At 36.6% G+C, this 22729-nt stretch overlaps 1 protein-coding gene across 1 annotated transcript in view; it reads right to left on the reverse strand.

The window, feature by feature from the left end:
- Positions 1-142: 142 nt before the first annotated feature.
- GPCPD1 (glycerophosphocholine phosphodiesterase 1) overlaps positions 143-22729 on the reverse strand; it is a 50202-nt gene continuing 27615 nt past the window's right edge. Inside the window, exons 8-20 of the mRNA XM_064510099.1 lie at positions 21625-21877; positions 20394-20556; positions 20172-20304; positions 19888-19942; positions 17821-17913; positions 15796-15873; positions 14662-14701; positions 13807-13868; positions 12353-12418; positions 11236-11372; positions 9904-10039; positions 9414-9574; positions 143-1926 (exon numbers count right to left, since the gene is read on the reverse strand). Of these exons, the coding sequence (XP_064366169.1) occupies positions 1722-1926; positions 9414-9574; positions 9904-10039; positions 11236-11372; positions 12353-12418; positions 13807-13868; positions 14662-14701; positions 15796-15873; positions 17821-17913; positions 19888-19942; positions 20172-20304; positions 20394-20556; positions 21625-21877 (1582 nt within the window). The 3' untranslated portion in view covers positions 143-1721. The remainder of the gene's footprint in view (positions 1927-9413; positions 9575-9903; positions 10040-11235; positions 11373-12352; positions 12419-13806; positions 13869-14661; positions 14702-15795; positions 15874-17820; positions 17914-19887; positions 19943-20171; positions 20305-20393; positions 20557-21624; positions 21878-22729) is intronic.

The following is a 22729-nucleotide window of genomic DNA, read 5'->3' on the forward strand; positions in this document are numbered from 1 at the left end:
GGCCCCTCTGGCCACGCAGGGGACGCCAGCGAAGGCGGCTGATCAGGGGGCCACCACAGGGGATCATTCTTGATGTTAGGAGTCAGCTTGGGTGCCCCCCTCTCACCCCAAATCCCCAAAACAAAACTCACACATTTCCAAATTTACTTTTAAAATTCCTTTTATGTTTATGATTATTTTAAATAAAAGACAACTTCCAGATACCTAATGACTACTCTGCTGTTTGTGCAGGACAAACAAAGTTTAAATACTAAAACGCACAAGGCAAGTTGAAACGAGCTGCTTGTTTCAAACTGCTCCGCGGTGCAGGCCCAAGCAGGTTTTTGCAATGGCTGAACTCTTTATACAATCAGTTCTATGTAGCAATGACTGTATATAAAGAATATAATATACGCTATAGTTTTCATTGTCGATTTACAACAAGAGAAAAAAATAAATATTTTCCGTTCTTATTATACATTAACACTTCAGTAGAAAGTTACAGCTGTTGTGTTGGCATGACCTGCAACTTCAGGAGGCAAAAGGACATGCATATGTATCTATTAAGAGTTCTAAACTATGACTTTGTAATAAATTACAGAGGATAGGTATCAGCCAAGAAAATACCGATTATCTGAACTCAGTACATGTGCGATTCTTGCTCTGAAAATCAAGTGTTGCAAAATACAAAAGCTAGTGGTTTGTATTATTTAAGTAAGTCAAACCATATATGGTACTGCCTTTTCTCGAATGTTTGTGAATAATGGGCTTCTGGTTTTAGCCAAAGAAGATGAAGTAGTTTAGTTAGTCCTTGCACCCTCACACTTAACTAGCACCATAGAGATGCAAGGACCTCAGCAAACACCTAAATTTCATGCTTAATTATTAAAGCATGCATTTTGTAGAGTTTGTGCATGGTACCTATTTTGTCTATTACAGTTACTGTGCAAAAAAGATTCTTAACCACTGAAGATGTTTTTGTAATTTCGTTAACATTAGAAGCTATTAGCAACGTTTCTGAAGTTTAGCAGGCCTGCGTAAGATTAATGAAAAACGGTACTTGAGGTTCACCCTTCACTGCTATAAACAGACACTGTACCACTCAGTCAATTGGCAAATCGGAAAACAACAGCAGCAGCCTGAATGTCCAACCGAGGGGGAAAAAGAGCTAATGTGCATTGCAGTTTACTTAAAAATATATATAAATATTTATAAAATGGCACAAGGCTTTGTACAGTTGGATCCATCAGTGCAAATACATGCATATGAGGTACCAATTTATTCAGGCCAGATCTAATTACATGTATATTACAATCACTCTCTTAACCTGCTGTTGTCAGATTAGTATCGAAGTCAAATCAAAGCCAAAACACTTTTTCAGCAGTTTCAGTATCAGATTATTTTAACTTCTCTACAATTTAGTGTTTACAATTTAGTTTGAGTTGTCTGCTCCTCAGATTGCTTACTTTATAACAATTTTTTAAACATTTGGTGCCAATACTGTTTTAAGATTTGAGACTTGATTATGGAAAAGTTAAAACTGTATATGTAAACTGGAACAATAATTATAACTGGCTGAACATTTTAACAGGATTTGAATTTTCAGCAAGCACTGTCAGGAAGGAGGAACATGGTTATTGCTATGTGGGGACTAAAAAACCAAACTAACCATCCCGAAGGCATAGATAGCACTGTTCCAACGGTGAATATTAAATAGATACTAAACAGCATTCTGCCTAGGATCAGTCTTTGTGTACATGAATGCTGTTTAAGTTATCTACGCCTTTCACTTCTCGGCGACTATGACGACATTTACACAGAGATATGGATTTAAAGTGGCTAACTGTGGGACACACACAGCTTTTCAACTCTGGTAATTCCTTCTTTAGACGTTCCAGCTGCTCTACCTGGAATATGTTTGGTTGTTCAGGGTTCCAGTCATATATCCTGAATAAACAAGAAAAGAAAAGAAACACACGTATCAGTATAACCCGATAGTTCACAGAAATGCAGACTACATGAAGCTACTGGTTAATTTCTTCTTCTCTCCTCCCCCCCCAGAATAAAATTAGGTACCAGCAAGTCTATATATATATTACAAAAATATATATATGTCTGAAGATAGTACTTGACAGTTTTATCTCTAATCTTGCAATATAAAATGGTATTCCTTTTTCACAACAGTTAACATTTCATAGCATATACTAAAAAGCTAGCCACTGGCATTACCTCATTTACTCTTCTGAAAATGTGATTTTATGGGAGATCATATGCCTTTTTTCCTGAGGCAGAAAGCGGTGAAATAAGGACAGAATTCTAGGCTTCAAACTAAAATGCCAAGAAATTTCAGAGGCCCAAGAAGATTATTTGAACAGACTACCGTACACTTCTCCTACATAATACTGGAGATCACGTTTACCGTTTCAAGAAGAACTCCCCCCTAAAAATCAGAACCATTTTTTTAAAACTATCACTACAGTATTAGGTAAAGAGTAAAAAGCAGAAAATCTGATCTCTATTTACACTTAATGCTAATTTAACTATCTACACTATTTAAAATGGTATATTCTCTTCTCACGTTCTTGTTTTCACACATATAAACTAAGCTGCAGGATTTGCATTGTTAACGTTGTACTGGATTGTCCAAATCCAAACCCCATTTTAATTCTGACAATGAAGGCATTGAGCATAACTCAAACAGTATTTTGGTGTAGTTCATCATAAAGGCTTTTAGCAAAAGTGTTAATGTTTCTGTAAATAAGACTCAGAAACAGCTGCAGAAACACTACTGTAGGTCTCCTTCCTTTACCCAATCTCCAGTTTTCATGTAACTTGTAAGTCCTCTGCAGCTTTAAGATCTCTAAGTCTTGTTCAAGTTGGCTGCAGCTCAATTTGAAAAGGAGTGAAGAAGGGAAGAGGGGGATGCAGAATGTCACAAAAGCCCCTTTTTCTTTAGAAAAAAGAATAGGCAAAAATATAATCAAAGCAGTTTATGAAAACAAACTGTTGTAAGATTCAAAGGCCAGTGCAGAAGAATGGATGAATCCTCTTATTTCAGCAGTAGATTCTACCATAATATCCCACCCAGCTGGCCACGTCCCCAAACCCTTCTATTCCTATGTATATACCAGGTAACGCACAACGCAGGATGAAAAATACCAAGTAATGAAATTTAGCACACCAAGTATTATAAAGTAGCTTAAAAGTGAGGAAAGTAAATACAGTTGTGTAGAAGACTACCTAGGGGCAGGAAATGTGTGTGTAATATTCTTGTTTCTGTGTTAGTCAGATGCCCACATAGTAAATGTCCTTGGAACATCTCATCAGCAGAAGTATTATATGCCAACATAACATCAGCTTGAATCTTTTTCAGGATATGTTTTTCATGCCAACATCAGAGCATCTTATCAAAAAAAATTCACATTTATGCTCTGAATTTTACAGGAGGTCACTTTTAATTAAATACCATCAAATTAATCAAGTACTTGGAGTGTGTGTTTCAGATTTATATTTAAAAATATTTTTAAATATTTTCATATATAAAATATATATATATACACACACACACACTCACATATATATCCATTACATATGCTTTAAAAAATTCTCCTTCAATATTTGGATTGAAATATTCCTGCATAGTCAGAACTACCCAAGTACTGCATCTTTTCATTAAATGTATGAGACTTAGGAAGGAAAAAAATAAATGGATGAGAAAACACATTAGATAGTTTTCTAGTATTTTTAGTCTTGATGTTTCTATAATTTTAATTTTAATTTGATAGTTATTAAAAATATTTATCCAAGGTATGTCCAAAAGGACCACAGTGTCACAACCAAAACAACAGAGTGCAGTATGATATAGTGTCAGGTGCCTTTTTCAACCCAGTGAGGCAAGTTATGGACTGCTGGGAAGCCCAAGACATCAAAAAATCATTCAATGCACTTAAACTGCAATTCAATGCAGATAAAATGCAATTAAAATATTTCTTCAAACAAGAGCGTGAGGAGTAAATGAGCTTAGAGTGAAGAAATGCAGATATTGCTCTCACCCCTTACAGTAAGATCAAAGACAGAAGGCAGGACAAATGCTGTCCAATTTACAGCGTGCAAACAAAAGGCACAGAAGTTAAATCACTTGCACAGTGCCTATGATCCAGTATAAGACTAACATAGGAATCCAAATTGCCTGATGCAAGTTACCCACAAAATAAAAGCCTAACCTTTCTTCCTTCCAGGATGAAGCTATGACCCTTTGTTTTCTGTAGCTAAGTTAGCTCACGTATTACAGGTGTCTTTATGCATTCAAGACAAAGCACTTAAGTTAGGTGATAGTCTCACAGAGCAATACACCTTAGGAACTGCTGCTTTTAAGTCTTTCCCATCAATGAACACTAAACAGCAAAAGTATGTTCTAAGTCCCTTTCCCTGGAACGTGGCTAAGCAGCTTGCAGTGGGTATGTTATTGGTTCTTTGACTAGAGCAAGCATAAATTCTGTAATCCTGGCTTGATATTCTATTCTTTTCTATTGAGATTTTGGAAAAATCCAACCTTTCAAGCTCCACTGCAACCACTCTGCTCAGATGTATATAGTACATCTAAACTGAAAACAGAGGAGACAATTTGAAGCACAGCTACAGTTATACCACAGAATTCTTTGTTCGCAATTTTTGGGGGATCCACTAAATCATACCATCCGCAGGCAGGAGAGGGCGTAGTTCCATGACTTCTCCCCTCATCAGTGATTTCTAACATCACTGTCAATATAACAAATAGACTGTGTATCATCCTATCCTTCATTCTTCTCTAGGAGAATTATTTACAGGTAACTATGCACCAAAGTTCCTACATTTAACTTCCTATTAATAAGCAAACCCGGCAGCAGACTGATAAGTCCTTCCAGTATAGTATTTTTAAGCTAATACTTTTTATAAAAAGCTTTGCAGGACTTTCCAGAATTATGCGGTGAGAATAGAACTGATGTTTTTAACTCCTGCCATGTATTTTTGCAGCCTCTGAAAACACGTATATCCAGCAAATCTCAATCTCAACTGTTTTTTCTTGCTACTGCTTGGCTGAAAAATGCAGGCTCAGCAATACTGAAAATACCGTTTCAAGCTAATTAGATTTTCTGAAGCTTTTGATTATAACTTTTCATTTTTCTTTCTGTCTCAAGGTAAACTTGAATTTACTGTGCAGTTCACAAGATAGGAAAGGCTTGGATTGCCCTTGCATAACACTGAAGAGTAGATTAAATTATAAATCAGCTAATACTACTTAACTTTCTACATATATCCATGTTCTTGTTTATTTCAGTAATTGTCAGTTTCAGGCAAATAAAATGGTACAGATTTAAACTTCTTTTTTTAAGCTTTGAGAGGTTTTTAGAATGCTTTTGCTTTTATTGCCAACTAAATTTGTGTTAGTTTGGGAAAATTAGTGAAACTAATAGAGCACAGAGCTTTTGTTGGGAATCTGCAAAGGCAACATGAAGCCATAAGGAACTGTAGTGTTATAAAGAAGAGACAAAAACACTGAAGATTCTCAAGGAAAGACTTTCAGCATAAATGTTTGAGGATTACTGGTTTAATCATTTTCATGCAGCTGTATATGTTCTTTAGCAAACAGAACTCAGCTCATGTAAAGTGAATAAAAAAAAGATGATAATTCAAATGTAAGTTAGCATCCGCCCCCTCTCCACATTGGTATTTAACATATATCCAACAGGTGTGAAAACATAGGACTCAATTGCTCTTATTGGGTAAGTAAATTCAAACACAGAAGTATTCCCTAGATTGTTTATTAAACTAATCCAAGAGCAAAATATTAGCTAATTCCCCCTCAAACGCTGCTTTAAAATTCTTTTGCCAGTCCAGAGAATTTCTCTATAATAGGTTAAGATTTCCTCTCTAAATAATCTAATCATCACCCTAACAAAATATTTTAAGCGTGAGATTAACTTTCAGTCTGAAGAAAAGATGCACAATTACACATTTAAAGTACTTTTCTGGATAATGGCTTAAATAGAAACCTGGATATTGAAGCAGAGAGTGCACCTTTCCTGTAGGTCGCACTTTTAACATAAGTAGTTCAAGTATTTTGGATGCTGAAATGAATGCTAGCTGAACACAGAAAAAAAATTGTCCTGGAACACAGAATATTGTGCTGGAAACCGCACTGGTCCACCCCTGTGGTTTAGTGGTTTACAGTATGTCTGATAAACTACAGCCCAAGTGGAGAAAGGGCTGGATGGAAAAAAAAAAATTCCTCCCTGTCCCCCAGTGAGATGGTTCCTTTAATAGCTCTGATAACTTGTAAGCTTCCCAGATGCAGTCTTGCATTTTTTCCTCCATGCAAAACATAAAGTCAGACCCCCTACCTGCTTCTTTTTTTGCCCGACACTTGATATCAGCAACTTTTTGGTATGCAGGATACAGAGTTTTTCTGCCATCTTCTCAAGTGGCTAGAATGTTTTTGCACAGCTCTACATGGATGATTAAAGTTCAGAAAAATTGCTTATAGAAATCATCTCTATCCAGACAGTTCAAAATATTTGACATAATTACTACATGCTGGCAACAATAATAATCAGGGCCATATCCAAACAGCCTAAAATACACCAAAATCTCTGTGTTTAGTTCCTAACATATTCTGGCAAACAACACTTCTGAAGATGGCTTATGTAAAGCTCTAGTATACACCAGGCACAGCAATTTTTGATAAGTATCTGAACCTGGCCTTAAATATTCAGTCCAGAGGACAAACAAACTCTGCATATACTGGCTATACATTAATAGGACAGGTGACTGCAATACCTACTTATTTCTAGATCTAGCAATAGGCATCTACATCTTTCTCATCAGCCTTCACTTGAGCTCTGCTTCAAAAGTAGCTCTGATTTTATATTTCTCTAAACTTCAAACACCACAAAATATGGATGCATACCTCTCAACAGATTAAGACTTTCACCATACCCATTCAAATTTTTGACAATCTAAACTCCTGATACTCTCGAATGATTTGAAAGACTGCCTCTTATCCCAGCAGCTCCAGCTGAAAATTGAAGCACTTGCTACCAAATTTTACACTTAGAAATACCATCCAGGACTTGCAGGTATCACCAGCATTTCAAAATGTCCAGTTTGAGATATATGAGGCAATTTTCAGACATGCCCCTACTAAGGATTCTATATTAAGATTCAATATAAATCTATGTAGACACCTAGTAAATTTTGAAAAATAATTAAAAATTGTAAAGGAACATTCTGATACTCATTTTGGCCTTCTATGGAAGTAAAGGGCGATAAAGTTTAGAGCCTAGAGTTAAATGAGCCTGCGACAATTATACTGAGCCAAAATAATAGTTTGCTACTCAATTACAGTTTGTAACTTGAAAGAGAAAGAAAAATGCACCACTGCACTACACTTTCTTTTAAACAGCATTGGCATTTATGTTAGTTTTTGGGCTCCTCTTCAATAAAGTGTAAACATCAACACAGTAGAAGAAATGTGGGGAGCAGGGGTGAGAAGAGAGATGAGTACCGTTGGGAATCTAGACATTCTAAATAGTGTGGGAAGATTACAATTTTTTATTCGTTTAAACCCACAGGGCCTAGAGGGATATGAGTACTTTGAACAAAGGTGAGGTAAAAGGTGTTCTGCTCTCATGCTGCAATTTAAACACACTAAGCAGTACAAATGGGTGAATAAGACGAAACCTAGCAGACTTGTAGGGCTAGCATACATGCAACATTATTTATGCAGTAACTGAGTAGTTAACTAGGAAAAGCAACAAGAAGTCAGGAATAAGTATTTCACCCATATTTTACTTTTTTACCACAGTAGTGCATATCTGTTCCATCAGTAGGAAAACTTTAAAAGACTGGATTAGTAGACATCAGATGAATAGGCATTTCACAAGAATACTGTATGCAGTAATAAGTATTTGATCAACCCCCACCACCACCACCACTTATTTATAGACTAAAGACTCATCATTTCAAACTATGCATATGGTAGGACCGAGTTTCATATTCAACCCAATGACAGTACACTGAAGAGTGAGAGTAGCATTTCTTTTGCACATCAGTCCAGAGATGTTTTTCCATGCACTAAAGGGGCCTAAGTCTTGAGTTGTAGGAGAAATGTAACATGTAGCGCTGGTCTGGCAGGAAAGAGGACTTATGGTTCAATGATTTCAGTCTGAAGCTGATCCCCCAAATAACCTTTTCATTCCTTTTGACCATCCATACAAGAGGCAGACATGCTACAGTACCAGCAGGAAGACCTCCAGCAAACCAGAAGCACTGGCTCCCTCATCCTGGAAGGACTCTCAGTAGTCAGGAATAGATGAAAAAGAGTTAACTAGCTGTACATCAGGCATCTACATATATAAGAGCAAGCATATTTGATTTGTTGCTTCTAGATGCTGACTTGACTCTCACTTCATTTTATAAAACAGAAGATAAGCAAAGCCCTTGACAAGTACTGTACTTGATGCAAAGGGTTTGAAAACGTCTTCTATTATTTGACACTTTGATTCCCTTTGTAATTCTTTCCCAATTACGTAATCTTTGTAATTTACCAGAAAGTCTGCTTTTTCCTAGTTGTCTTCTACAGTTTCCCAAATTCAACATTCTTCTTGTAATAGTGAATTAAGTTCCACAAAACACATGTGCTATCTCCGGCTATTAGTTTCACATCTTTTTGGATAAAAGAACTGAAACTTTTGATTGGTTTAAGGAACTGAAGTAACACTTTTGTTTAAAGTTTTATCACAGTCTTCTGATGTCAGCCTGAATTTGTGCAGATAGAGCAACTACTTTCTGAAGTGACTAATTTGGGAGTCTGCCCTGGGAGTCACTTCAAACTAATTTTAATAGGAAAAATAGTATGATTATACAAGAACTCACAGCTTTGAAACACAGCTAAACAGAATGGTGAGAAAAAAAAGAAGCTAAATCCATTCATTCAAGTTGTATTAACTCTTCCCTTCCATAAATGCAGAAAGCTGAAGATTTCAGCCAAATGGTTAAATGAACTTATTCTCACCATATCATGTACAAAGTTTAAAAGTTACCATCAGGAATGTTAATAGTATGTTAGATATGTATGCCATGCACTAGTTCTTTAGAGAATCAAATTCAGTCCTATTTAAACAGGTAAGTCATATATTCACATTAACCTCGGGAGAAGCAAAAGTTATTTTGCTTCATGTATACAGCCGAAAGAGTATGAAAGGTTATTCATTAGTTTTAGTCCTTCTGAAGACTTCCCAAATCAGTTTATGGACTTACTGGGTTTACTGTATGAAAGGAACATATTCTGCATCCAGTCAGTTAAAAAGCAATGTGAAATTTTACAAGAATCAGGATACAATAATATTTTATCTTAAATAATCTGATTATTATTTTTTAAACACCAAGTGATGTACCTGTCATATATTAGCCCATGTACACCATATTCTCTCAACTTCTTCCTGTTCTCTGGGTCATTTGCATCATCACCCCACGAGAAAATAACTAAGTCTTTAGATTTGGCTTGCTCAATAAACATTGGATTCCTCAGCAGGTCTTCAGAGTGCACATTAATTCCCTGCAATATAAAAAACCTCAATTAAAATCTATGTTTCTGAAAATCTCTTACAATATTAGATTTTTTTTTTATACCTTGAGACTTGCAGTTCCTTACAATTTAATACAATTAAAAGTCATAAACTGACAGTACTGTATTTTTTAAACAATGTCTTAAATACACACTTGAAACAAATTGATATCGTTTTGATAGTTACTAAATGTTGAGGTATTTCTTTTATGGATTTCTTTTGTAATTTTAAGCATCAGTGTCAAAAATTACGCTTTTACAAGCAGTAATCATTTCGTCTCATTTTACTGCCAAGTAATATCAGAACTTGTCAGCCCTACCAGTAAGTTTTCAAACTGGGCAAAACTAATGGCAATTGAAGTTGTACGAGATCTAAGGTCCATAAGTTCTGGATAGAAGTCAGATTCTCCTTGAGTGAGAAATAACACAGGATACTTGTTTTGCTTATGCCGAATCCTGTTTAAAAAAAAAAAAAAAAAAAAGTCAAATTTGGAAGTAGCAAATGTGTTAAAAAGCAAGAAAATTCAATCTTACTGTTTGAGGGGGGTTGTTGCCTTTCAAGTGTGTTCATCTGCTTCCTAGCTAATGCAACAAGACAGTCCTGCAGTACAGTATCAAACCACGCAACATACTGTTCCTTTCACCACTGTTATTAGAGATGAACATACCCAGTTTAAGGGAAGCTAGAGTTCAAGCTGCACTCAAATCCACATCCTCAAAGTGTTCACATAAAACCTCTGCAGACTACCCAATTCTATCATTTTCTTCTTAAATGCACATTGGAGTAAAATAACATTCACACAAAGAGTTTATAACGTATATTTAATTTACAATACACAACCTTTCTTGTGTATATTCCAAGTAGGATACCAGCACAGTGGTATGAAATGACAACAGATGGAAGCAAATTTGGGGGATTAGCATGTTAGGCACTCTTTCACACTTGCGTCTACTAACCCTTTACCACTAAATTCATTTGGTTTCGTCTGGCCCATTTACCCCTCCATGGTACCCTATCAGGGCAGTCTCTCATCGAATGATTGTCCACTCAAATTCCTGTTTGTAGTATCTTTTCCATGAAGCCATTCAATGATAGGGCTAAATCACTTCTTGTTATGAAATACTGCAGCAGATTGTTAATTCACACATATCTCAACTGTCTGTTCCCCAGTTCAACTCCTGTGCTTTTTCTGTGCCTCAATACCTTCCATACGACATTTCAAAAAAGGAAAGGAAACTGTCTGAGCAAAAAAACAAAGCACAGCTAATTCAAAGCTATTTCATTTTCTGTCCTTTTAAAAAGTCAGATATAGTGAGAAATTGTAACAAAATTATTATTTAGTTTGTAAATCAGGCTTGCATGTGCTTAAACACGACAGAAATGGACTTTATGGTACCAGAAGAAGAAAGACTGAAGCAATTAGGAATGCACTTGCCAAAAATATCAACTTTCTTCTCCTATTTTATTCTTGGCATGGCTTAAATGGCAAAGGGGTCTAATTTCCTGTTTCAATTCCCAGCTATTCTGGCACCCCTAGTTTAGGTATAATGGAAACGTGCGATTAGTTTCCTATGGCAGTCTTAGGTCTAAAGTTAATTTTACCTAATAAAAAAGAAGAAAAAAACCCATGATTTATCTCTTCTTAACTTACATTGTACAAATATCTGCATCAAATGAAGAAAATATAATTCTCCTTCTTCCAGCATTCAGCAAAATAGTTTTCAGAATAATATCTAGAAAGAGGTTCATATCAAAGTAAGTTGACAAGTTGCCATCCCACTGTCCATCCTATAGAAAGAAAGGACAAGTTTCAGACATTTAAATTAATGCTTACTAAACTTATTTTAACAAGCAAGAGTCTCTCATTGAGTGTGAGTGAAGTGAGACTTCAGCTTGTAAGTCTGAATACAAAAGTCACTGCTTCAGTCAACTGAATGCTACTTGCAGCCCTAAGGGGGTTTTTTGAAAGGTGCAGCTGAATTCTGACAGCAATAAGGTTCACTGAGAAAGTTCACTGTCTTCTCATTCACAGTGAAGGTTTGTATGAAGCCTTTTCTAATTTTCAAAACACAAATGACATCTATAAAAGATCATTAAAACTATAGCTATGTTGCAATGTCATTTTTAAACACGAACTGCAACAATAATATTTATAAAAATAAATAAGAAGTCTTTTGTCTTTAAGAATAGCAGTTAGCAGTCTTTCTGTAGTTGACCCTTTTCTGAGAGGGTCAGCATGTGTCCGAGCTGACAGACTTCCACCAACCACTGTGCTTAGTTTCCTTCTCCCACTGCAGGCTTTAGCCCCAGTCTCGAGAACTGAGTCCTTCTAAATGGAACAAATAAGCAGCCCACCTGGGTCCATAGTACTCCTATTACCGCCACATGATGTAGAAACATGAGTGTTGGCCCCCGCCAGGGCTGAGAGCGCTTCATGTCACTCCTCACATGCATAGTATGCCCAACTTGTTAGGATTCATTGACTTAAAGGATCCTCTACTAAAAACCCTCAGACCTGCTTTGTAAGCTCAACCCTATAAATACTTCCTATTACTTTAGGAGTAAGTTATTATGCATTTATTTGCAGGATTGGTACCATTATACTCTCAGTTTTAAAAACAGTGGGTTATAATAAAACAAGAAGGTCGTGAAAAACATCAAAACCCCCCATAAAATAATGCTTCTTTAGGTTTGTAGCTTGTCAAATTACAAGGTTTAGCTATGAAAACAACAAAATATCAAAGTAAAGCGCCTGTACATTTACTTACTCTCTGCTGACAGATCCATTTTATTTCTATGTTGAACCCAACATCTTCAGAAACAGACTCCAGGACCTGAAAAGATATCATTATGAAGAGACTCCACAGCAAAGCAGGGCAATTAAGTACTATTAGTAAGAGTAAATACTGGGGGAACACGCTGGAGTTTAAGCCCAGAAGGACTAACAGTGCAATAAAAAAATTAAGTCTTTAACACTTAACAGAGATACATTTATCTTCTTTCTACATCAGTTCAAAGACAGGCTACAGGCTACAAAAAAATGGATAAAATCCTGAGGACAAAATTTTGACACAGCACACATGCAAGTTAATTCACCCCAACACGTGTGTGAATACAAAACTTGACTGACAGAGCATAGGAGTATCTTTTATTAGGGTAATTTGTTTGAGAAATGCCCTATTTGTTCTCCTAAAAAGGAAATGTTTTGTACTTCTCTGGGAAGCTTTTTGGATGCAAAAAGTATCTTAAGTTACAAACAATCTTGTATGAAATCCATGAATATAACATTATTACAAGAAAAACAAAAATATGTGAAATAGTTGTAAGGAATCTAACTGTAAGGTGAATTCAAATCAAAAGGTGAAACCAACAGCTACTGAAAATAAGAAAATGTCAATAGGTGATTCTTTAACCCTATGAAGAGGACATATACAGAAAAAGATAATGTACTCTTTCTTGTAAAAAGAAAATTAAATTTTGGGAATCAAAACAGGTGGAAGCATTGAACCTTAGTAGATCAAACAAAGCTCTTTATTTCCTGTAGTTACTCAGTCATCTGATTAGACAGTAAAAATACAGCTGGGCATAGGAACTGTAACTGATGAGTATTTCATACTTATTCTGACATAAATCTGTATCTAACCATGGGTATTAATCACATCTGTGCTCCAAATAAAAGCAAGTACTGTTATATAATACAGTTCCCTAAAAGGCCTGTCAATGAGCAGTTCAGACATTAGGAAAAATAGGAAGGGAAAAAAACCCAGCAGTTGAAGAAAAAACATTCCAACCATGAGTTGGCGAATCGTCATTAAAAGCTGAGAGCATGCTAAATAGCTGAAAGTATGTGATGAATTAACGCAATTTGGGTACTATACAGGAGACTGCTAAAGGCTAGGCTTTTCCCTCAAAATAAGCAAACAATTGTGGATGCCTTAAAATGCAGTGGCCAAATGTTAACCAGCTCTAAAACTGAGTGTATCCTGAGCCATACAACTGGGGTTCCCAAATCAAGACACCTGAAAGGTATACAGACCACAGAGTTTAAGTGCTGCAAAGGCTCCAGTGGCCAGCAATAAAGGCTAGGTTCCCACTTCAGGCATTGAAATCAGATGCCTAAAACCAGAAACGAGTATCCCTTGCTAGGTACAAAGCTGAAAGAAAAATGTCTGTTTTCATGTTCCATAATCATCATCTCTATTGCTCTATATTCACTGCTTACTGTCTGCAGAGAAGGAAATGGCTGGGTCTCAAAAGCAAAGTTTTCTTCTTCTTTAAAAGATGCTGAAATGAAATATAAAAGATTGGATCAAGCCCAAATAATAGTATTGCTGATCCCAACATGAAAAGACTGGCTCAAAAATCATAAGGTCTTTTAAGAACAAAAAATGTAATCAGGTCTACTGATTATTTAATTCTTTCCTATGACATCAACATACTCCAACAATGGTGTTGCCAATTCCTTTCTGGGAAAATTTTTTGATCCCTGTTACAAGTCTTGCCAGGGTGTTTATCAGAAGCAGCCTCTCCCAGCTCCCACCATTTCAGTCACTGAACCACCTCCAGTAGAAGCAGCCTTGCTATACTATTTATTTTATCTTTTCTCAGACAGGTAGGATGTGTGAGGCACTTCATCCAATTTTGCTGTCCCCATGATGGAGATGCATTAATGGCCTGAGATTTATGGCACCAAAAAACACACCCTAGAGCAGTTACCCAAGGTCTTGTTAGCAATGCTGAAGAGCTGCCAAAAAGCTACATTTAAGAGAAGCATGAGAGAGAAACACGAGGGGTAATTTTGTTATGAATATTCATAAACATATTTTTAGATATACATGCACCTGCTAACCCTCGTGTCCCCTCTTCCAAGGGAATAACGTCTCTCCAGGCATCTACTTCTCAGCAAAATACTCTGCAGCATACACACAATTGAAATAACTATCTCAAGTGTTTAGAAATGAACTCTCAGTGTTCAGAAAGAAGGCACGTGTGATTAGAACAAATCACTGCAACCACAGAATATATATTATTACATAGTAATAAATAAATCTCAAAACTTTTGCCAAGTAGTACATACCATTGTGATCTTTTACTTTCAGGGCAGTCACATGAGCCAGCTAAAGAGCATAAAAAGAATAAAATTAACAAATGCTCCATCCTTAGAAGTCTTATTACATATAAAATACAACTAATCTTCCTTATGAATTTTCTTAAGTTTAAAGCTTCATTATAGACAGAGTTTTGGTAAACTGCAAAAGACAAAAGAAATGACAAAACATGACAATTTTCTTTCAAACTTGACTATTTAAAGACTTCAAGGAAAGCTGAAAAATTAACTGAAAATATTCTTATTTACAATTCAGAAAAAAAGTTCAAGGATAGAAACACCTTGGTAGAACATAACATTAAGATGTGAGGAAGCCTGAACATTAAACCCCTCCTCTGTGAGACTCTAGACTGTTTCCAGGCAATTGCAGATAGAGGGCTGACAGCAGTTGGTGCAGCCACATACTGAGATAGAATCAGGCTCAGTATAGGATCAACTCCCTCACTCCATTCAAATTCCCTCTCCAGGAAATGGAGGAAAGCAAGTAATTGTAAGTGAAAAGAAACAGATAATTCTTGATCCAGCCAGATGCTTCCTTGAGTGAGGACAGATAGCTCAGCTGGCTCTCCAGTGGCCCAGTCTCATCCCCTTTTTTTGTAGGATAAAGAATTCCCCTTTGGAAGTGACAGTGATACCCAAGAAATCAAAAACAATCAATTAATTCTAGCCAGTTCATCCAATCCATATTGTTGAATCACGGACCCTTCTGTACCTCCGTATGCATCTCTACGAAGGAAGCCATCATAATCTGGGCCTCTCGTTAGCAGGGAAACATTAAAAACTAGATGCACGCTGCGACTGAAATCTTTTTTCTTCAACAAAGATTCCAACACATCAGCTTTAAATGACTCCTACCACTACTGTCATTTCTTTCTGCTCATTTTTTAAAATGGTCAGTGTTAACGGATACTCATATAGATCTATGCAAGTTCATTGGTCTATCTTTCCAGCAAATATGAGAAATGAATTGTACCTAAGCTCTACAGATGGTGCAAAAGTACTATTCTTGGAATTAGCTACTTGTTCTACTTGCACAATTTTTACAACTTATGCTCTCCCACACCATATCGTACACAGCATATTGCACTAGCCAAAGCAAGGTACCTTCAGCAACTGCAGCTGATCAAACGTGAGTTCTTTGACTGCAATCTCAAACAGTTCCAAAGGCTCAGTATCCAGTTTCTTTGAAGAGAAATATTACATAATGAAGCATCACTGAAAAGTATAAAAAAAAACTCTATGCTTTTAAGATGGTAACATTAAATGCAACTATTTCTTTCTTTCTGTTATTATTAGGCATACAAGTGACTTCTTATTACAATATGAATAAGATCATCAGTTTTCAAGAGACAGAACACAGGCACTCAGAAACATAAAATAAGTGCCAATCTGAAAATCAGGATTTGGTCTTTCAGGCAAGTCATCATAGCCTTCAATGTTCTTCCATGCTAACCTTCAATAAAGGTTAATGCGTTTGTTCTGTAAGAACGTGACCAGTTAACTTATTCAGGAATAAAAAAAGCCTGTCAGTTAAGAAATGCACAATAAAAATGCTCCAAGGCAGTTCTGTTTTATCATTTTCCCAATGTCTCAGAAACTAATAAAACATGACTAGTGCCCTGGTAAAACCAAGGCAGCCCCTTTTCAAAGGATCTAGCGTCCAAAAAGTTATTTCAGTCAATCCATTTTTCATTTCCCCTCCCCAGTGTAATGACAATACTGCTTCAATATACGCTGTACATATACATCTCTTGGAGAAAGTTCCAGTACCTACAACTGTTCAAAGCAAAACTTGCTATAAATTACAATACTACAATGTGTTTGAGGGATCTATGACATGGATTTAGTGCAAAGAGGAAAAAGAGAGCATATGTTGCAGTCTATCCTTCCCTGCTCTGTTTATATTGCCATAACCAGGCAGGAAGAAAACAAGAACAGAACAGAGTCCAGCTTCTTTGCATTACTCTTGAATACTGAAAGTATTCTGCCCCTAAGGCAACGGACCAGAACGAAGAGCACTTCAGTATTTTTTAGTCACTAATGCTTATGCCTACGGTTCTCTCTGGATTAAGGAGTGCAATGTCACTTAACTCTAGAAAAATATTCAATTGTTGTGGTCCATTGAACTTGGGTGTTAAAGAGGTATTGTTAAAGTCTGCTCAAAGCATCCTGGAAGGAATGCTTATCTGTATGTAGTCATAACAGTACTGTTCACTGAAACCTAAATTATGGTAATCTTGACACTTCTGAAAACAGTAGAAACGTGTTTTCATTTTTTTTTTTTTTTAATGCAACAACTCATGAGGTAAGCGAGGGAAGGAACAGGACAATTGTTTTCAGGAATCATTTTGCTGCTTTTAGCACCTCTCTCTTAACCCCTTTCCTTCTGTCCTACCAGCAATCCCAAAGCAGATCTTCAACAACATTTTCTGTCCCAACGAGATGCAAAGTACATGGTTAACCTCACAGTCAAAGGACAGTACAAAATGCAGAAGTACAAATGAGTTCAAAAAAGAATTAAGGGAAGCCAAGCCATTTGTGGTTCAGGGAGTCTTTAAATGAAGAAAAAGACCCTGGTTTCTTACACTTCTGTTTTCCATCCACTACTGGCTACTAGTGGGATACCTAACAAGGTGGACTTTGGTTTGATCTGGAAAGCACCTGTAAGTATCGAACTGCTTAAGGCAGGCAGTCATTTAAATATCAGTGTGTGTGTATGTGTGTGTGGGGGGGTAATCATGCTTAAAAATCACTTAATTCTCCCTCAAATAAGAAAAAAACCAGAAAGTTGTACTCTGACAATTCAAAGGATACCAGAAGGGGTACTGAATACAGTGGAGTTGTCTCCTTTTTCCTTGTAAACCTTAAGTTAAATAAAAATCCTTAAGGATAACTGCAGTGTATGATTGAAGAAAGAATCTGAAATCATGCATCTGAAATGCTGCTGTTACAACATCAAAAGGAAGAACTCAACTTTTCTGCTCTACTTTATGCAAATTAAACCTTTGCATACATTTAAGCTGCATATTCCACCACTTTATTTCCCAGAATTATTTCTAAGACACCTTGAAATTTTCATTTCAGGAATTATCACACCTAAAGATAAAATACAGACATCATCTTAATTACCTTTTTCATTGCCATGCAACATGTGAGATCGTGATATACAATAGGCACATGATCTTTAGAAAGATGTACATCAAATTCCACATATGCTGCTCCCTACAGAGAATTGAAAAAAAAAAACCCAAAAAACAAAAAACCATTAACTATTTATACACAAGGACTACAGTACTACAGAAAACTCAGAAGATAAGTTGCCAAATATTCACAGGTCCTGAGCATCAACCAGAAGTTGAATGCAATACTGGTAATTACTAGTTAAAATCAAGCTCAACAATGGATTACAAAACCAAAAAAAAAAAAAAAAAGTAGAAGAGTATTTAAGCTACCATAATACAGCTCTGATGCATATTGCTTATATAATCTCGTAATTCTTCAAGTAAGATTCAAGTATTGTGAACTCTGTTTCAGAAGAACACAGATGCCTTCCCTCCCCCCTACCTCCTCAATCAAGAGATAAGTGAACAGGGGCCCATGCGCTTTTGCTTTGCTACAAATTTGCAAAGCTTTAGGGAGATATTCTGAATACTGAGAAGCTTCTGGAGACACCTGTGAATAACACAATGGTAGTATGTTATACACATGTGCAAGAGCAGAAATTGTTGGATCCAGTACTCTCCTGTCCTTTCCAACTCTCTGTTCTTGTCTTCTGTTAAACTTGAAAGGAAGAAAGATTAAAAAAGAGCTTTAAGTATAATCTTTATACAGGGAGACAAAGGGAAAGAGAGGGAGGCAGAAAAACATTTTTGGTGTATTAGACTGTTTCCAAATCATTCCTTTGAAAATCCTCCAAGAATACCATTCCTCACATTACCATTCTGACTCATATACTCTCTTTCCATCAGTACAGAAGAACAGGGGACCAGTTTGTTTTCAGCCCCTTTCTCATCAGAAATATTTTACAGCAGTGGCTTTCAGCCTTTCCAACTTGCAAAAGTAACAAGCATTCTTCTGGTGAGGCTGCATCCTGGTTTACAGTAAGTTTCTGCCTTGAAGCACACTCCCTGTGGACTTTTTTTTTAAGAGCAGTCCACAAACCTGCAGTGTCCACTCAGAAGTTAAGTACCATACTGTTCAAGAGGATCTTTTGGTAACTGGGGACTTCACTTCCTCTGCATTCAATGTATGCTCTAGACAGTGTGTTCAAATTACTCTGCCAAATGCGAGTGAGCTTTCAGCTCTAGCTCTTGGGGAGTACAGTGTTCAGTAACTGGTAGCCAATAAGCATGATAGTCCAGAAAGCTCAGCTCCCATCCTTGAACAACTTCAAGGATGTTAAGTAAAAATCCACATTAGTGGAAAAGTACCTGAAAAGGAACCTTACAAGTTAAGAGACAGTTGATCTAATAGCAACCACAGCTCTTCACTATGAAAACAGGAGCTGGACAAGCAGTCTCTGAACCTGCTTCAGGCTCCGGCTATGCTTCTGCAATGCCTCACTGCCTTCCTTGTTTAGGTCAATCTTATCACAGATCACTTCAGTGACTGAGATTTTTGTAAGGAATAAAACTGACTACACTTCCATCACAGAACTTAAGCATCTGAAGTTAATATCCCCCAAACTGAGTCTCACCATAGGAGTCAAAGTCCTTGTTGTAAAGATTAATTTATTCTACCAACTTGTATCCCAAGTATTTTTTCAGGTTAACTTCAGAAATCCTGTTTTTGAGACTTCTGCGCAACAATTTTAGGCACTCAGCAGTCCCTGAGTAAGACCTTCACCACCCGTGAATATATCAACAGACTTAAAAGAGCCAAGATTTTATTCACTTGTTCAAAATTATTCACAACCCTATGGATCTGGAGAGCTGAGATTCAAATTTTCCTTGTATTAGAACCAACACAAGAATATGTTAAATGGAAATTTTTTTTTGAGGAACTTAAGAATGAGAATCTAAACTGAGCTATTATTTCCCCTTCATATCTCCCAGGGAATTGCCGCAGTGGCTCCATTATTTGCACATAAGTTTATACCACTACATTTAACGTCATATTGACTCAGAAAAGCTAAGCACAGAAGTCAGCTAGTTTTAACTGCATGAGTACTGGGTGTGTGCACATGTGCATACATACGTGACTAGCAGCATTCCTCAGAGAGGCAACAGTGTTCTCTTGAACTTTAGCAAGTCTGAAATAACAGCAATGAAAAAGGTTTTATTAGGTGCAGGACAGCACAGAGGTCCATTAAAATAACAGAAGTACAAATTGGAAGTCTTTGTTTTACAGGGTATCCATTGATATTCAAGTGACTTAAATGATTATGAGTTGTAGCTTTTAACTTGAAACTGGCTACTTCTGCAACTGATGTCAACAAAACTAAACATAAAATATTCAGATTACAATACAAATGAACTTACTTAGTTGTAGTTGTAGAATTTCCTGCTCCCCTGTGTCCAACATCTAGAGTTGTTCTTGGTTTCCAATACTTCGCATATGAGGCCTTCATATCACAAGTGTATCCTTGTATTGGCTTAATAATTATGTAGTCCACTACAAGAAAAATACCAAGTGCTTCATATGTCAATAGAAAATGTATGATTTCAGGTAAAGTTAGGTACACCTCTTTGCATCAACTATACCTCTAACTTTTCCAATTGTCTTCCTTGAAATTCTGCTCATAATAGGAAGTGTAAGAGTTCCAGCACTCTTTCCCTGTTCTGCAATTGTGGATGACAGGAGGCAGGCAGAAGCCACATGACCGGGGAGCACATCACCTTGTAGTACTTTCTCACATAGGTGTTCCTAAAATAAGTAAGTTGCTGTTATGTGCTTGTGAGAATGCTAACTCTTCTTTCTCATGGAAACCTTGCTCCTCAGGAAGATACATACAGACACTGATGTAACACACAAATCTCTTGTGCATTACAGAAAATACTAATTTCAGGCCAAAATCTTTTTCATGTAATAGTGTGTTGCAAGTTATCACCAGGAATATGAAATTGTCAGTGGAAATCTAGAAAGTCATATACACCTGTCTTTGAAAACTCTTAGATTTAATAAGCTTTTCAGACCAAAGCCGCATACACGCAATATTCTATCTTATCAAAAGTCCAAGTCACATTTAGGACAAAGATAAATTAGAATAATATATATGCTTAAAACAACTTTGTGACTTTGTATTAATTTTCCGGGAAGGAGGAGGCCAACTAGCATGCACAATGTATATTTAATCTTTGTCAAATTCAGTATCTGTGTGGCTATTTTACAATTATTAGTGTTAAGTGATCTAACAGCATTTTTACACCAAAAAGGGAATGCTTAACTTTCTTCTGCATACACAATATCAGAAGTTGTTTTCTTTTAGAAAGGACTTTGAATATTAAAACATTTCAGAAAAAAAACAGAGTGCAAAATAACTAACGTAGTGAAAGGTTGCAAGTGCCCAGTTTTAATTTGCACTAGTTGGTTCAGAGAAATGTCTGTTTATAACTTAAAATCAAGATCAAATAGTTATAATTTAACTAGTTCATATACACATATTGCTTAGATTCAAAAAGGGTAAGCAAAGCTTATCTCTGGATGCAGGACAAAAATCAAACCAACCTGCCTACATGCAATACTGCACACTAAGATTTGAGTCCCTACTGACTTCTAAATAAGCAGAAACTGCAAAACTTTTAGTGCCGTACAGAGAAGACTCAAATCTCTCTGTATAATGGGGCAGTAGTGAAGAGTCTCCTGATCTACAAGCTTCCAAAGGACCAAGAACATGAGTTAACAGCCCTTACTAACAATTATATCTTCATGATAATTGCCTCTTTTAACTCCAGAAAGCAGACGGAGTTACTTCCTAACAGTAAAGATACATACCACAAAAAAATCAAAGTTTAATTCCAAGTTATCAGGCTCCATGGTTTGTATAGTGTATTCTGTCCATCGATCTGGCTGTAAAGCATAGCCACATTCTGGCTGAGAGTGTCGACATTTATATTCATTGTTACTTATTAAGGAGATCTCCAAGGTGTTTGCCATTTTCCGAGGGAAAGGAGGGGATGTTTTATCTTGGTCCTCTTCTTCCTCCTCATCGTCTTCTTCCTCTAGGCCTTCTAGAGTCAATTTTACTCTACCCATGCAGAAATACAAAACAGAAATTGTTAAACTCCATAAGTGTCTTCAGGAACACTGAAGAATTAGAAAAAACATTAGAGTAGAAGGTCATAATTCTGCTCACCACCACCATCTACAGAAGAGCAGTGCATACTCCAACCCTCCATAAGAGTCAGACTTTGGGACTATCATTTGACTAAATCCTATTTTAGTCAGATTATAGTGTGCTCGAGTCATTTCTGAAACTGGAACTTGGGTAGGTGTGAAAGTTGGGCCAATGATTAAAGAGGCAGCAATCACTCCCACACTGACCTTCTGGGCTGCCAAACAGACAACCTTTCTCCAAAGATCGATATTCATAATGCTGAAAGGCTAACGAGAAGCACTGAAAATAACAGTAATCATCAACATCAACAACTGAATGTTTGTGGCTGCTGCTAAGCACGTGCTCTTTTAGTCGCTCTGAGAGATACACATTTCTGTTGGACAACTGTGGAGTTATAATGTTGGCTTTTCAAGACACCTCTGTAGATAAGAACAAACTGATGTATATATGGAACAAAAGCAATTAGAGACTGCTATTATCTCTATATCTCTGTTGACTGGAGATCTGTAATGCCAGTGGAGAAGTAACCATATTTTAAATGGGGAGGGTCTGTATGTTTTGGGAGGGAGAAAAAGACGGAGAAGTAGTAACAAAAAAAAAAAATGGCAGCCTTCTCCCTCTCCCTTTCCCCAACCTCTACCAGCCCTTCAATTCTGCTTTTTGGGAGAAGTTAGGAGGAAAATAATAAAGAAAAAAAAACCACTGAATGTAATAGCAGAGAACTACTTAAGAACTCTACAGTTCCAGACAAGAAGCAAGAAA

This window comes from Dromaius novaehollandiae, chromosome 3, assembly GCF_036370855.1.
Source record: "Dromaius novaehollandiae isolate bDroNov1 chromosome 3, bDroNov1.hap1, whole genome shotgun sequence".
Taxonomy (NCBI): domain Eukaryota; kingdom Metazoa; phylum Chordata; class Aves; order Casuariiformes; family Dromaiidae; genus Dromaius; species Dromaius novaehollandiae.